The sequence below is a fragment of the Varanus komodoensis genome, unplaced genomic scaffold (genome assembly GCF_004798865.1).
Source record: "Varanus komodoensis strain SLA01 unplaced genomic scaffold, ASM479886v1 scaffold6_1, whole genome shotgun sequence".
Lineage (NCBI taxonomy): Eukaryota > Metazoa > Chordata > Lepidosauria > Squamata > Varanidae > Varanus > Varanus komodoensis.
The window spans coordinates 2,714,607-2,729,465 of record NW_025336345.1 but is presented as its reverse complement, the minus strand read 5'-3'; the positions used below and the strand labels follow the sequence as shown (position 1 = coordinate 2,729,465).

Here is a 14,859-nt window from a genome sequence, read left to right as displayed (position 1 = left end):
TGCTGGGGGACCATGTCTCTACGTCATGGCAGCTATGCCATGGGGTACCACAGGGCTCCATTCTATCCCCTCTGCTATTTAACATCTATATGAAACCGCTGGGAGAGGTCATCAGGAGGTGTGGGCTGCGGAATCATCAATACGCTGATGATACCCAGCTTTACCTCTCATTCTCCACTAATCCAGGTGAGGCAGTGGCTGTGCTGAACCGGTGCTTGGCCGAGGTAAGGGAATGGATGAGGGCCAATAAACTGAAACTCAACCCAGACAAGACGGAGGTCCTGTTGGTTGGCGGATCGGGTTTCGGAGAGGGTGGATTTGACCTGGTCCTGAATGGTGCAACACTCCCTCTTAGGGATAAGGTCCGCAGCTTAGGAGTACTCCTCGACCCGGAGCTTTCTTTGGAAGCTCAGGTGACAGCGGTAGCGAGGAACGCCTTCCTTCAGCTTCGGCTGATTAATCAGCTGCGCCCCTACCTGGAGTACGACTGCCTGGCGACGGTGACACACGCGCTGGTGACTTCCCGCCTAGACTTCTGTAACGTGCTTTACGTGGGGCTTCCCCTGAAGACGGTCCAAACACTTCAATTGGTGCAAAATAGAGCTGCCAGGTTGCTGACGGGGACGGGGCGTTATGCTCACATGACTCCAGTCCTCCATCAGCTTCACTGGCTTCCCATTGAAGCCCGGGCCCAATTCAAGGTGTTGATTATGACCTACAAAGCCCTAAACGGCTTGGGTCCTGGCTACCTGAACGAGCCCTTACGTCCGTATATGCCCGACCGCCCTTTGAGATCTGCGGGAGAGTCCCTTCTCCGGGAACCCTCCATGAAAGAAATTAGGAGAGTAAGTACCCGGAGGAGGGCTTTCTCTGCGGTGGCGCCCAACCTATGGAATTCACTCCCCAAAGAGGTCCGCCTGGCACCGTCGTTACTGGTTTTTCGGTGCCAGGTAAAGACCTTTTTATTTAAACATCATTTCAATTGTTAAAACATATGATCTGGCCTGGGCAACTTCTTCTTCCTTCTCTTTCTCCTCCTATATTTTTATTTTATACTGATAATTTTAATTTTGTATTTGTAAATCAATGTATTTTTTTGTATTTTTATATTTAATGGTAATTTATTATGTACTTTTGTATTTCAATGTATTTTATCATGTTGTAAGCCACCCCGAGGTTTCGGCAAGGGGCGGCATAGAAATGTTATAATAATAATAATAATAATAATAATAATAATAATAATCCTATAATCACTTGCATGGGAGTAGGTTTCACTGAACTCAGTGGAACTTACTTCTGAGTAGGTGCATAAGATTGTCCTGTCAACATTGCTTTGTCAGTTGACCTTGTGCTCCGCAACACTAATGAATTTACATGGAGAAGCAATTTGCTGGTCTTGCTTTTCCAATTAATTTCAGTGTAGAGAACAATTCTAGTCTTTCTTTTACACATACAGATTTCTTCCTTCTGCAGGATGAATAGGAACCCTCAGCATGCAAGATCGCCAAAGGACATTCTCTTGGTGGTTCTACATGAACCTACGGCCTGAATAGAAGTCCCTTCAGGATGGTAGCACCATTCTATAGAATTTCCTGCCTCTGGAGGCCAGGCAGGCATCAATGCAGTGCTGTTTTGATGTTTGCTCAAGACAGATTTTCACTGCCCAGAGAGCTTTGCCTATTGGGCGATATAAAAATGAAAAGAAATTGAAAGGCAGCTTTTCTCAATGGTCAACCATGTTTCTAAAGTTATCTTGTTTTAAATAATCTGCTTTTAATGTATGTTTTAATTCTTTTATCTGATTTTGTTTTCTTCTGTTAACCATTTTGGAATCTGCTTAGTTATGGAGCGGTGTACAAATACTGTAAATAAATAGATATCTGTGAACATAACTAAGTGAACGTATTTCAAAGGATTGGCTCTTTGTAAGAATTGTGATTGATCCTTAAACATTTAATACACTTTTGGCTTCACTGGGTTGTTTTAAAATGTGGAAAAAACAAAAGCCACACATCCTTTCTTAACAATCATTGTTTTATTAATATATTTTACAAGATTGCAGTTGAAATAATTTTAAATACAAATCTTTTTATACAGAAAGTGTAATAAAGTTAAAATAGTTCCTTGTGTAATTCATAGCATTATTGCAATGCTTACAAAATTTTGCATAGAGTGTGCAAGGATCGATGTTACTTGATAAAAAAAGCTTTTTTTTCTCACACCATCACACACATACATAAATTAAAAATTAAAAATCAAACAAAACGCAAACAATGAAACATGTGGTTTAGAACTTGGGCTTTTTTCCTGTTTCTATGATGGCCTTGGTGTCAGAAAATGGGTGACAGTTGAAAAACTACAATGGCACATTGGATGAATTTTAATGCTCTTTTTGCAGTCAGACAGAATTCTGACGCTTTAACGTTTCATTGCTTATACCAGCAGATAATGTACTTTGCTCTCAGTGCTCTCTATACACGTTTTAGTGGTTCAACGTATGTAATTATCAAATGGATCAAGCACCAGTCTCCAGACACGGCAAGTTTCTGAAATAAACCATGCTCAAGAAAGTGACTCATTCAAACCAGAAGCAAACTTACCTGGAAGTAAGTGCCCCTGAACACAGTAGGGCTTGTACACTTTGGAATGTGAGCCCTAACGATCAATCTAAGCCAGAAACAATGGGCTTGCTCCAGAGTTAGTCATGCTTACAGTACAGCCATGAAAAAGGTTGATCATCGTTAAGGGGGGTTGATTTAAGGGGCTTCTCTAAGCATGATTAATCCTGTATCTAGCCTGTTTGATCCAGGCTGTTGCTCCAAGTTTCAAAAAGCTAAATTTAAAGCAGCACCCATGTGCCCAAAGGCAGTAAACCTCAGTGTTGCCAGATGCTAACAGATGTGGGGGATCCATAATATGGGAGGGCCTCTGTGCCTTGTCTCTAAATTTTCCAGAAAGCATGTGGCTGGCAGCTGCTGGAAACAGATTGCGAGACTAGATGGCTCTTTGATTTGATTCAGCAAGGCTCTTTGTCAACACGTGTGACTGAGGGCATTTCCAAATGCTAAAAGCATGCTTGAATTCCTGTGCGACACATATCTACGCTCTCCGTACAGAGTTATGAGCTGAGAGTCATTTCCTAAATCAATGGTTCATTCTAGCCAATATAGCGGGGGGACAAAAATCGTGGCCCTGGGACTGCAAGCAGCTCCCAAAGGCTGGTGCTCTCCTTGCCCAGAACAGACGACTGTCCAACGAGTGGTGCCTAAATGCTCTTGCCTCCTTCCTCAGACAGAAGCCATCCACTTTGGGGGAGACACGGGGATATTAGGATTTTTCATCAAGATGGGAATGGGCCTGGAGCCAGCATTCCTGGCGGGCTGATTGGCTGGCCTGCCCGAGAACTGAGGTTTTGGTTGGAGCATGACTTCAACCTGATCTAAGCCAGAGCCAGCCTCTGAGGCACTCTGGGGCAGGAGCTGGAGGGGAGGGAGGAACACAGGGATGGGTGTGCTTGTGTGTGCTGCTGTGAATGTATGCATGCATGCCTAGGCATGTGTGCATGCATACGTGCACCTTGTGCCACCCCAGCGTATCCAGTGTGACCCTCCATAACAGGAAGGCCGTGAAAGGTATGCCAGACGTCTTCAACTAGTTGTTTTAGAAAGTTCACGTCCATACGCATGTTAGGCATGATTCAAACTAGAGATAAGTGCTTTTTTGCCTATTGATGTCAGTGGGCGAAAGTTCGCTGAAAGCTGGTCTGGCTTCTGCTCATGCCACCTGCACAGTGAGCAGGCCAGAGAAGCCGGTGGTGCATCCCAACCATGAGCACGGTGTGCTGCTTTGGTACAGGCACATGAAGAAAGGCCTCCTGGGCTGGAGCCGTCATAACTTCTCAGTCTCAGTCCTCAACGGGAACACGGTTATGAAATATACACTTCTAGGAACTGAAATGGAGGAGACAGGAGATCAATGGATTCCTGACTTTCCTTTTCCCCTCAAGTAGCTGTTTTGGAGGCCTTCATTTTGACTGGAACGCAGACTAGTGAGGCAGCTGAGTAGCAGCAGAAATAGAGTTAGCAGTAAAAAAAAATAAACACTGAGGGAAATGAACAAAGTTCTTCTGTATCATCCTGGCCTGTATCCATACTCTGTTAACTTGCCATGGGTTAGGAGGATGGACAAGGCAATGCGGGGACCTTTCTCTTTTGCTCTTAGAGTATTTCCCATGGAGTGCGTGCACATGGGTTCAGGTCAGACCTTGGCCAGTGGCAGTCTAGATCTTATGCCTACCCCCTGCCCCAGTTACTGCCATCAAAAGGATTTGAACACCTACAGCATCTTGTCCTCCCCATGTGAAAAATGCTGCTTTTAGCCTCTGTATCCTATGCTGGAGCTACTGTTTAGAACCATGGGCCCACTAGGAGGGCTGCATTATATACCCCTTAACTGTGGAAGCATTTACTCACTCAGCTTTTCTTACCTTTGCAATGCGAACTAAATTCACACATGGTGATGCTCACCTTAATCTCTTGCTCCTGCACTCATTCTGATGCTTGCTAGGTGTAAGATGACTGCGGAGAACACTGCACACTGGCTATTAATACCATTTGGGCTGTTTGGGCTTATAATCAGGGATATCACTAATAAACTGCCAAAGTATATATTAGCTCTTGCAGCAAAAGAACAGTTACAATTAGCTAGAGCGCCTAAGTGCAAATTCAGAGAAGACTCCTGGATAAAGGCTTTCTCTCAAAGCAACAAACAATCAAAAATGCTAATTTCAATCCAAGAGCTTAACTAGTATATATAGAAAGAGGAAACATGTGATAATTAAACTGCAGGAAGGAGCAACTCAGCCGTGTCTTTTACTATGCACACTTGTGATCCACTCTATTATGACAAACAGAATCCCACACAATTATTTGTGAGATGCATTGTTGTTGCTTCTAAATTCATACCACTTGAGGTTGTTACACAGGCTCCTTCGGTGTGAGAAAAATCATGCACATGCTTTTAGGAGTAACATTGCTTTAGAAGCGGTAATGCATTTAGGCAGCAGAACCTTCAGCCTATACTATCTCCTATCAGTGAATATGGTTTTAGAATAAGGAAAGAAAAATCCCCAAGCATGAATATGGAATATGATTCTGTAACAATGCAAAGATGCAGCTGACACATGCTATGATGCAGACTTACTCTTATAAGATAAGTAGAAGCATTTCATCCTAAGGAAACTTTCTGAAAGGCCCCCAAGTACCTTTAGTAATAGAAAAGCACAACAAAGTGTGTGTGTGTTTGTGGGGGGGCATTCTAAGGAGGCACATTTTTATTTCAAGTATTTGATAGCAGCAGTGCTATGTAAGTGTAACCTTTTTGGTCCAAAACTTTCCTCCCATCACCCACAACCTCTGGCAGACAGATCATGTAGGAATAATGGCAAGGGAAATAAACTGCACAGAGGGGGCAATTCTGTGGCTCCTAGTCACTGTTTAGATGGCTGTAGGAGAGGGAAAAGCCCTCAGGGCTGGAACTGAGGCTCTGACTCAAAGCACCCTGGGAGCCAATGTGCTCCTTTCCGTTTTGGTCGCAGCCCTGAGGTCAAAGGCTGACTTTGGAGCTGACCTTTGGGAGGCATTCCTGGAGGCAGGGAGGGGAGGAGCAAGTCTTGGGGAGGGGGTGATGTAACCTAGGAGCCCCCCCCCCACACACACACCCTCCACATTAGGAAACACAAAACAGTTGGCCCGAATTGCTTCTCTCAGTCTTTGGCAGGGAAAGAGAAACAGAGGGCCATAATCTGAATGAATGTTACGGGCAGCCACACTGGGTGATGCTGGAGTTTGCTCCTTAGTGGACTTTTTCTTTGAAAACTAAAATTGATCACAAGACGAATAGCAACATGCCCTTCTCAAAGGGAGATTAACAGATAGCCCAGCTCTCACCTGAATATGCTGCGTGCTGCTATGCCGATCGTAGTAGCAAAGAAAATTTGAAGCAAAGAATGACAAGGGGCTTGATACAAGATGAAACAGCAAATGGCAATGCTGTTGAGCTTTCCTAGCATGGTACCATCTGTACTGGTCAGACCGATTTCCAAAGAATGTCGTATATCTGTTGCTTAGACAGGTTTGCATGGGAAATTTCAATGCGTCTGCCTACTCTTAATTTGGAGGTACTGGCCTCCAATGTTACCTATCTACAATTTCTTCTAAAAGAGAAAAATAAATAGATGTTGTGCGGTCTGGCTATTCCCTAAACTAGAAAGCTTCAGGAGATTCAAAAAGCTGTCATCCTATAACCACTTACTTGGGAGAAGGCCCACTGAATTTAATGGAATTAACTGTTGAGTAGACACACATAGGATTGCGTTGTAAATCTGTGGAAACCAATGAGGCTTCAAGTAAATTGTTTAAATGAAAGTTCCAAAGAACTTGATTTTTTTAAAAGAGGACTATGCCCTGTTAAACAGCAATATAACAATGATCCAAAGTGTCTTGTACACATAGAATTATTGCCATTTCTTAAGGTTAACTACTCATACACAGCATAAAAAGTAAATAAAGTACGCCCAAGCATACTTATTGAAACCACTACACATCAGTAGCCTTCCACAATCTCTTCAACTAAAAAGACTTCAGCGCAAACATACTGAGTTTTATCAGACTTGGCTGGCTGACATGTAAGCAACTTAACTTTTTAACCCACCCAGGGAGCCTTATGGCTAATGGGGCAGAATAAAAATCCAACAAAATAAATAAACAATTAAATAATAAAAGCGATTCCACACAACTGTCAATCAAGTTGGAAGGGTGATCAATTGAACATAATCATGCTAATGAACAAGTATCTTTACTTTTCCCATAGCAGATATATTTTCATAATCTATGACCCTTGCCAGGTTACTTGGAAGCTTGAGAATAATCTAGATTAAACATAAGCTTTGTGAGGTCTGTTGCAAAAGCAGTGAAAGTCCCATGATCACCTTTCATAATGCAGAAATGTCATTTGGTGGCACCTTTGCCTCTCAAGTACATATCCAATTAATCAAGCACACATCACTGACCTCTCCAATTCTTCCATTCCAGAATTTGCAATATCCATGGATGCACTTTGGCCTTTCCCACAAAATGTGATCGCAAGCAAAAGAAAAGCAGCCACGCAGCTTTTAAGTCAGGATATGCTAATATGTTTGATGGACCTAGAGCTGGAATGCAGCAGAATTAACAGCAGAAACCTATATTTGATTGCTTAAAAGTAAGTCCCACTGATTTCCATGTGGGTTTTGGGAGGCTAGAGCATACATGGTTGTAGCCTAAATCTGTCTCTTGGGGCTGCTTCTTGTGTTAGGCTGGCACAAGTTGAGCAGGAATGTAAAACAAACTTTCAGCTCAGTGCAACCGCAGTACATCTCCGCATTAGAGAGAAGATATACTGGCTTCAAGAGTCTTCTCCCTGTGACAGAATCACAAGAGTTCCACCTATCAAAAAAGAAGCTTTTGCTGACAATGTTGAATTTCTCCTTCTATCTCAGAAAATGTTTTAACAAGCCTTTTAGGTTTACATTCCCCCCCACCCAATTCTTCAAGTTATTTCCCACCTTGTATACACTTCAAAATACTGCTTGATACTATTCTTCATTAGGAAGACAAGTCACAGGTTTTTGCCACTTATTTTAACATCGTGACCGAAATCCCAGTGCAATTGATGCTAAGTATGGCCAATTAACACAGTGGCTTGACTTGCTCTCCCCATTGTGTGCCAACACCACAAAAGGGATGCTTTAGTGTGCGCACACACATCAATTTGCAGCATCCAAGAAGGGCAAGGATTAGCCCTGCGATGTTCAAGATTGTTGAACTTCAGACTTCAACCACCGCAGACACCTCTTAATCATAAAAGGGAAAGTTTCTAAGAGTCAGTGGAAATTATCACCATGGATGTCAAGCAGAGGAAAACCAGTAACTCACCCTGGACCACCATCTCTACAAGAAAATACACAAGCTTCTGAGCTCTAGGCCATGCCTGCTTTTGTACATGTAGATATCCTGTTGTGAGATGAACAGGTGCAATGAGTTTTGCCCGTTGCATCAGCAAATGACCAGTGGTATTGCAATAGAGGTTGTTGATGCTGGTGCAACATGATTTATATTCGAGCTTGGTTTGCACTGGACACTGCCCCTTAGCTGCAAAGGCCTTGCACAGCTCAGCAGCTTGCATAGCCTCATTAGAACCTGGCCAAATAAAAAGTCTCACTTGCTGTGTAAAGAAAAGCAGAGCACCCTTTTTGAAAGCAATTCGATTTACAGTGCAATACTTCACATGTCTACTCACAAACACCCCCTCCAAGTTCTGTGGGGCTTCCTCCCAAATAAGGGCATGCGAGCAAAACTGGCTTTCACAGAATTGTGCACATGACATAACCATGCGCAATGGAAGCCAACAAGCTGAAATTTCAGATCTGCTCAAGATTAATCTGTAGACTCATTAGTATCTCTGTATCATAACAGCCTGTTAAGAGTCTTACCCCAGTATAACCATTTCCTCAGTGGCAATTTCTCATTTGAGCAGTTGACCTAGTAAATGAAGTGCTGAATCAAACCAAGCCACAAGGCGATACAATCTGTTTTCAGAAAAAGTGCCAGTGCATAAGACACTACTAGGAGTAGCTTCCCTTCCTGGTGTAAAGCAATTCTCGCATGCTCTCAGAGCCCTTCAAAGGGAACTGGCACAGTGACTCAGTGCATCTGTCTAGCATAAATACTGCCTTAAGGTGTGCTGAATGTGGTATCAATCACTGTGTATTTAGGGTAGAAGCAGCTATAGTGCAAGAGAATGCAATATTACATGTCTTTGTGGTCTCTAACAGGGTTTCCATGGACAAGTTGGTGAGGATCAGGTCAAGAATCCTGATGCAGAAAATCCACTGCAGGCATTTAAGCTCATGACCTCTCTTACACTGATTTCAGAGAAAGCAAATTCAGCACCCACCTTTGCTTTTGCTTGGCAACCAGAGATAAAGATCCTGCCACCGAGGAAATACGACAGTGTGAACCAAAACTGAGGAACAGATGTTAGTGGATCTGAGTGAAGAATGTGTAGTACCAACAACTTATGCAATGAAAATAATCACAAAGCATTTCACCAAGATGGCTACAGAGCTCACCAAATCACATTTTCATCGCATGGGAAAACACACAGGGTTTTCAACAAGGGAATGCCAATATGGTTTTTAGTGACTGATCCCCAAGTGCTAATGTGCCATTTTTTTTATTTTATTTTTACTTGCAACAGGTCTTTGTATGAATATCTTTAGAGTTAGGATTTCTCTACATGAGCAGCTTAACCTGCTGCTTCAGGGAGCCTCCTTCTTCCATTTGGACTAGAGGAGGAAAAATGTGTCCTCTACTTTTTTTTTCCTTCCAGGGTTTATATTTTTCTGCCTTTTTATATATTCTATTAACCAACCACAAGGTGGCATTGCACTATAGCTGTAATATTGCAGAATTGCTACTTTACACAAGGCTTTTGTTCCAGTTTGTTGTGATTTGAAATTTAGTACCTTCCTCACTCTAAAAGAATCCCATGAAAATAGCTGGAAAACATAGGATAGGCCTCGGAGGATGATGACATTGTGGAAAGGCCCCACAAACTTCCATGAGCGAGGGATCATGAGTGCACTACAACTGCCTCATGTAAAGAAGCCCTTAGAAAAAGCCAATATTGCTTCAGAACAGCAAACACCTATTAGAAATAGCAGTTTTTGAAAGAATTCTCAAAACATGTATCTCAGTTGCTGTTATATAATACTTTTTAAAAATCCTCAACCAGGCACAAATATTTTCCTGCCTTTATACAGGAAGATATTTGTAACTTTTCCAACTCTTAGAAAGCAGTGTGTGCATATAGATGAAACTGGCAACATACTTGTGTTCTTCTCTGAAATAACAAGAATAACACTTACTTATAACAATAACTGAGATCTGTATGTTTTGTGAATGCATTTAGCAGTTTAGATCTGAAATTGCCCTGTTTATCCCAACACTTTAAACATGGTGCATAATGTTTGTGGTTAGGGACAGGTTGCTGTTGTAAAGGCCTTGCAGGACACAGTGAAAAACAAATTGCTTGTGATCCATTTTTCCAACACATGGGCCAACTTTTGTGCCTGTGACAGGTGTTCATTAAAACAAAAATAAATCCCACGAAAACACGATTGATTTGGCTAAAGTGCCTGCGGCAGGGGCAACATCAGCTTTACATGACAAAGAGATGTATGTCATCAGTAGACTGCAGATATGGAACTGTTTTGATAGACATGGCTTTTTGCCACATTAAGCTATTGCCACACCAAACTATTGCTATTAAGGAACATTGGGGAAACTACCTATAATGTAAAATTCTGAAGCCAACATAGGTTTACATACGACATAAACCATAATTTGAGGAATTTAGTTGCCTACAAGTTCCGTGCTTGACCTTTCCTAGGGAATACAGGGTTGGAGGAAGACAAGGAAAGGGAAACTGTTTTCTTTCAACGATGTGTAAGTTTTTTGTTTTCAAAACTTGGCATTTCCTACACACATTGTTTTAAAGGAAAGAGTTCCTGCAAAGGAAAATTTAAATAATTGCTTTTCTGATGTGAGAGGTGTCTACTTTTGGAATTGATGGTAGGTTGCAAATGTCTCCCAAGCTACAAGATAAACCTGGATGAGGAACTCGCAAGTTCACCATCCAAAGTATGTTTGATGGCTGTTGAGAAATGGCTTGATAGCATTCCTTCCCACTTTCTGTCTCTGCTCTATGTAATCAACCTTGAAGGCAGGACATGTATACAATCCTTACATTCTTAACTTTAAAGATCAGGATCAAATTAACATAAAAATCAGAAAGAAAAGCTCATCATAAACCAACAAGTAAACATTTAAACATGCCATTAGGTCATTGCAAAGAACGTCTTTCATTGTCTGCTTTCACTATCGATAAAGTGAATGGAGGAAGAGACAATCAAACATCTCTGTTACCTTGTGTTATGCAGGTTTGCTTTTGAGTGCTGAGGTCATTTGCCATCTCGGGCATCCTGACAAATATTCCTTCATGAAATGGCTTTCATATGAGATCACGGTTCAATGTGAAAGGAAAAAGAAAGAAAAACTACCACAGTACAGCAACGCCTCTGATGCTGGACCTCCAGGATGAACTGAGAAGTTCAACAGCGAGGCTGAAGCATGACTTTTGTCCCGATGCTCCTTGGGCTTTGTGGATTTCCAGCGAGTGTATTTCTGCAGCTTCCATTCACATCGCAAACATTGCAACCACCATTCTCTCCAAGCTTTAGACTCCAAATAAACCAACTGTTAATAATAAGAAAAATATGATGTGCTTCTCCTTGCTGAGTGCATTGACTTAAGGCATAGGCACAAGTCTCCCTCTTTGAACAGAGATGTTGTATAGTCCTGTGTCCCAATACAATTGTTATCCTGGGTGACCCCCTTGCATTTAAGTGTCAGCTCAATATAGCAATGGCACGAGCCATTTGATTAGCAAATGCTGTTTAAAAGTCCATACAGTGACACCAAGACTGCAACCTTAAACATACTTACTAGGGAGTAAGCCCCACTGAACACATTAGGACTTACTTCTGAGTAACCATGCACAGGGTAGCACTGTAGAAAGAATGTAAAGCGGCTCCTTTCACTGTCCACTAAAAGTGCACTTCACGGGTGTTTTCAAGCCTTCTTTACCATCAACCTGAAGCGCCTAAGTACAATATTTAGAAATGGCTTAATCCAAATGTCATTGAAATCAATAGGAGTGCCTTCCAAACTGACTTCAACAGTTCTGTTATCAAGTTCTTGGTGCTCTCGAGCCCACAAGAAATCCAAGAAAATGGCTTGAAAGAGTACAGAACTTCTGCTCTGCGGCTGCCGCAAGTCTATCAGCCTCCTTCGAATGAAGTGTAAGGATTCAGTGTAAGGCTGGGTTCCACACTATTTGTCTGTTCTCAGCCATTACAGAAGGACACCTGGAAGTCATTTATGGAACCAGCTTTGTAAGACTGGGTCCGTCTCATGATCCATCAGAGCTCTGTGGCTGCCACTGTTGCCATTCACAGATCATCCCTTTAGAGCAAGTCAGTAGAATGACCCCGTGGCCACCTTTATTCTAGTGTACAAATTTCTGCTCCCTGCACCCAAAAAAAATCTTGTTAGTCCTCAAGTGCTACAGGACCCCTTGCTGTTGTTTCTACTGCATCATGGCCATCCCTCGAATGCTTCTGTTGGGAAGGTTGTCTTGGATTCTTTTTAAAGGGCAATCATGTACTACTTTTCAAAGACCTAATTGTGCCATAATTGCAGGAAACCCCTGGAAAGGTCTGTTTCAAAATAAGCATCTCTTGATATTTGACACTGTGTTCTTTTTAGTTAGCTAACTTTCTAGATAGGGGATTTCCTTAATTTACAGATATGTCCAATCTTTCTCACTCAAATAGGCCTTTGGAGCAGTTATGGCACTCCGAAACATTTGCAGTCCCCTCCAAGCCAAGTTCCACCAGGCATATTCCTAATCAGGTCTTGGCATTCTTGCTTTAATTTAAAAAATCAGAAAATAAAGTCTGAAATGTTGATAGCAAAGGGTGAACTAGACACTAATTGGCTGCAAACTTCCTATGTTTTTGCATGTGCAGGAGGCATCTTGCATCAATGGACAAAAATTGCCCTTTGCTGCACATCTCTGTGATTTTTGGGGTCAAACGTGCATTCCACCCCACACTATTATACAGCTGAAGCTCATTCTCTGGTCATCTGCACTGCAGACAGTAATGATGCTCAGAGAAAAGCGTGTTTGACAGAGTTGGCATGGCAGGATAAACATTCTCAGTGCAAGGTTCTCTCTTGCTGAGTCATCTTTTTTCCTTCCATCAGGACAATCTTTCCCCTGAAGATACATCGATGAGGTGTCTCATTCATCCTTCCTAATCTGAGTGGATTATATAATAGACAATGAAAAACCTCAAGTTGAAAGTCAGCTAAGTGTGTCAGAATAGGCTCTTTCTCATGCTTGTGCACAGGTTTTTCACCTGGCCCCAGCTGCTATATTTAAATTTCAGTTCTGAAATGTAATCCTAATTCTACTCTTCCATGAAAGTGACCCACCCTTCACCCCCCTTTACCCGCCAATCTACACAGGCCCTCATGGCTGTCCAATTAACCCAACCCTCCATACACTGAATGTCTCTTGGGAAAGGGGGCTCCTCCAGGCGATCGGGGCTCCCAAATATGTAGAGGAGCCTCTATGAGCATGGTCAACAGACCATTGCTCAATGCCTTGTGGTCCAAAGCAGAGTCAGGAGAGGGAGAGAGAAGTAGGATGCTAGGCAGGGGCTGGTGGCACGGGGGTGTCTCTTCATGGCCCTGAGCCTCCGTTCTCCAATGATGCTCCCATTTCACTGACAATGTCAGCTGTCAGCATCAGACCCAGGGTCAGAGACAGCAATGTGCGATGCTCCTCTTGATAAACGTGCCTCCAAGTGAAAATGATAGCATGTGATTTAACCAGAAGTGCCTTGGAACACTCTAAGCAGGTTTCCTCATCTTACTTTTTGGATTTTCATGGCGCAGTAAGAATCAGAGATGCTGTTAACCAGGCAGTTATGATCTGCCTTGATGAACCAGTAAGTAACAGGGGAATCTCATCTATATGTGTCATAACCATACTTTTCAAAGGGCAAGGAGGGGAAGGCTTTGATGAAACAACTGTGCTGACCCCGACCATCTGAATATTGCTAAAGTGGACTAAGAGATGAACTGCCAATGCAAGCTCACCTCTTCCTGATTCATCCCAGATATTGGAACTGATCTATTTATGTTCCCTTCCTTTCTTTTAATTTCTCTGCTTTCAGATCTCGGCTGAGAAGGATTGCTACAAGTTAAGCTGCCCTTTTTGGCCTTTATCTTTGGGTTGCTTCACACAGCATTATCCCTACACAGATGTAGATGGATGCAGCAGAATCAATTCTATGGGGACCTGCATTCCAACAAACATGAAGGTGGCGTGCCTGTTGGGAGCTGACGACATCTTATCCTGTGACACGGTTCCTCCTCACAGCCACGTAGGCACAATGTCGCAGGTGAGGTGGCCGTAGCTAAACCTGGAGAGGCTTGAAAGCATCTTCCTGACTGATGGAGAATGGCTGCTACACAGGTTGGTCACTCCTGGAAGGACCTGGATCCAATTTGCACATCGTTTACCAATTTTGATGAGGGAGTGATGAATGCTACACAAAGAGGGTCACCCTGGGATTCTTGTACTGAAACCTCATTTTACACAAAGGATATATATATATATTTATATCTATATATATCTATATATTTATATATTCACACACACGCGCGCGCACACACACAAAAAAAGTCTTTGATAGGCTTTCTGTGTTCTAGTAAAAACAGTTGGCAGCTGCTCTCAGGGAGGCCGGAAAAGGCCGCTGTGCTGCCGTCCGTGCCTGCCGCAAGGAGTCTCTCTCAAAGGCAGACGCTTGTGTTTATCTGGCAGGTGGAAGTAGATCCCGCCTGGGAAAGGAATAGCCTCCCGTTGGGACATACACACAGCTCATAGGTTTTTTGCCTGGATCCAGAAGAGGAGGATCCTTGAGGCAGTCTAGGTAGTTTGATATTTGCGGCCTCCAACGTAATCTGAAGAGAGAAAGAGGGAGAAAAGATTTGTTGTTTCTTAGATTTAAAACTGTCAGTGGAAACTGAAATGTATTCCATAATACCTATATGCTTGAATGAAGAAGAGTGGGCCTTTGGCTAATGGTTGCAAAGAAAACATCAGTTAGAGTTTATCGTGACACTT

The 14,859-nt window shown here is 42.7% G+C and overlaps 1 protein-coding gene across 3 annotated transcripts in view; it reads right to left on the bottom strand.

Annotated features, from left to right (window-relative positions):
• Positions 1-2,016: 2,016 nt before the first annotated feature.
• The window catches only part of SGCD (sarcoglycan delta), a 532,748-nt gene continuing 519,905 nt past the window's right edge, over positions 2,017-14,859 (bottom strand). For all 3 annotated transcript variants that reach the window (XM_044451058.1, XM_044451059.1, XM_044451057.1), the window contains one exon: positions 2,017-14,696. In XM_044451058.1, coding sequence (XP_044306993.1) covers positions 14,526-14,696 — 171 coding nt within the window. In that variant the 3' untranslated portion in view covers positions 2,017-14,525. The remainder of the gene's footprint in view (positions 14,697-14,859) is intronic.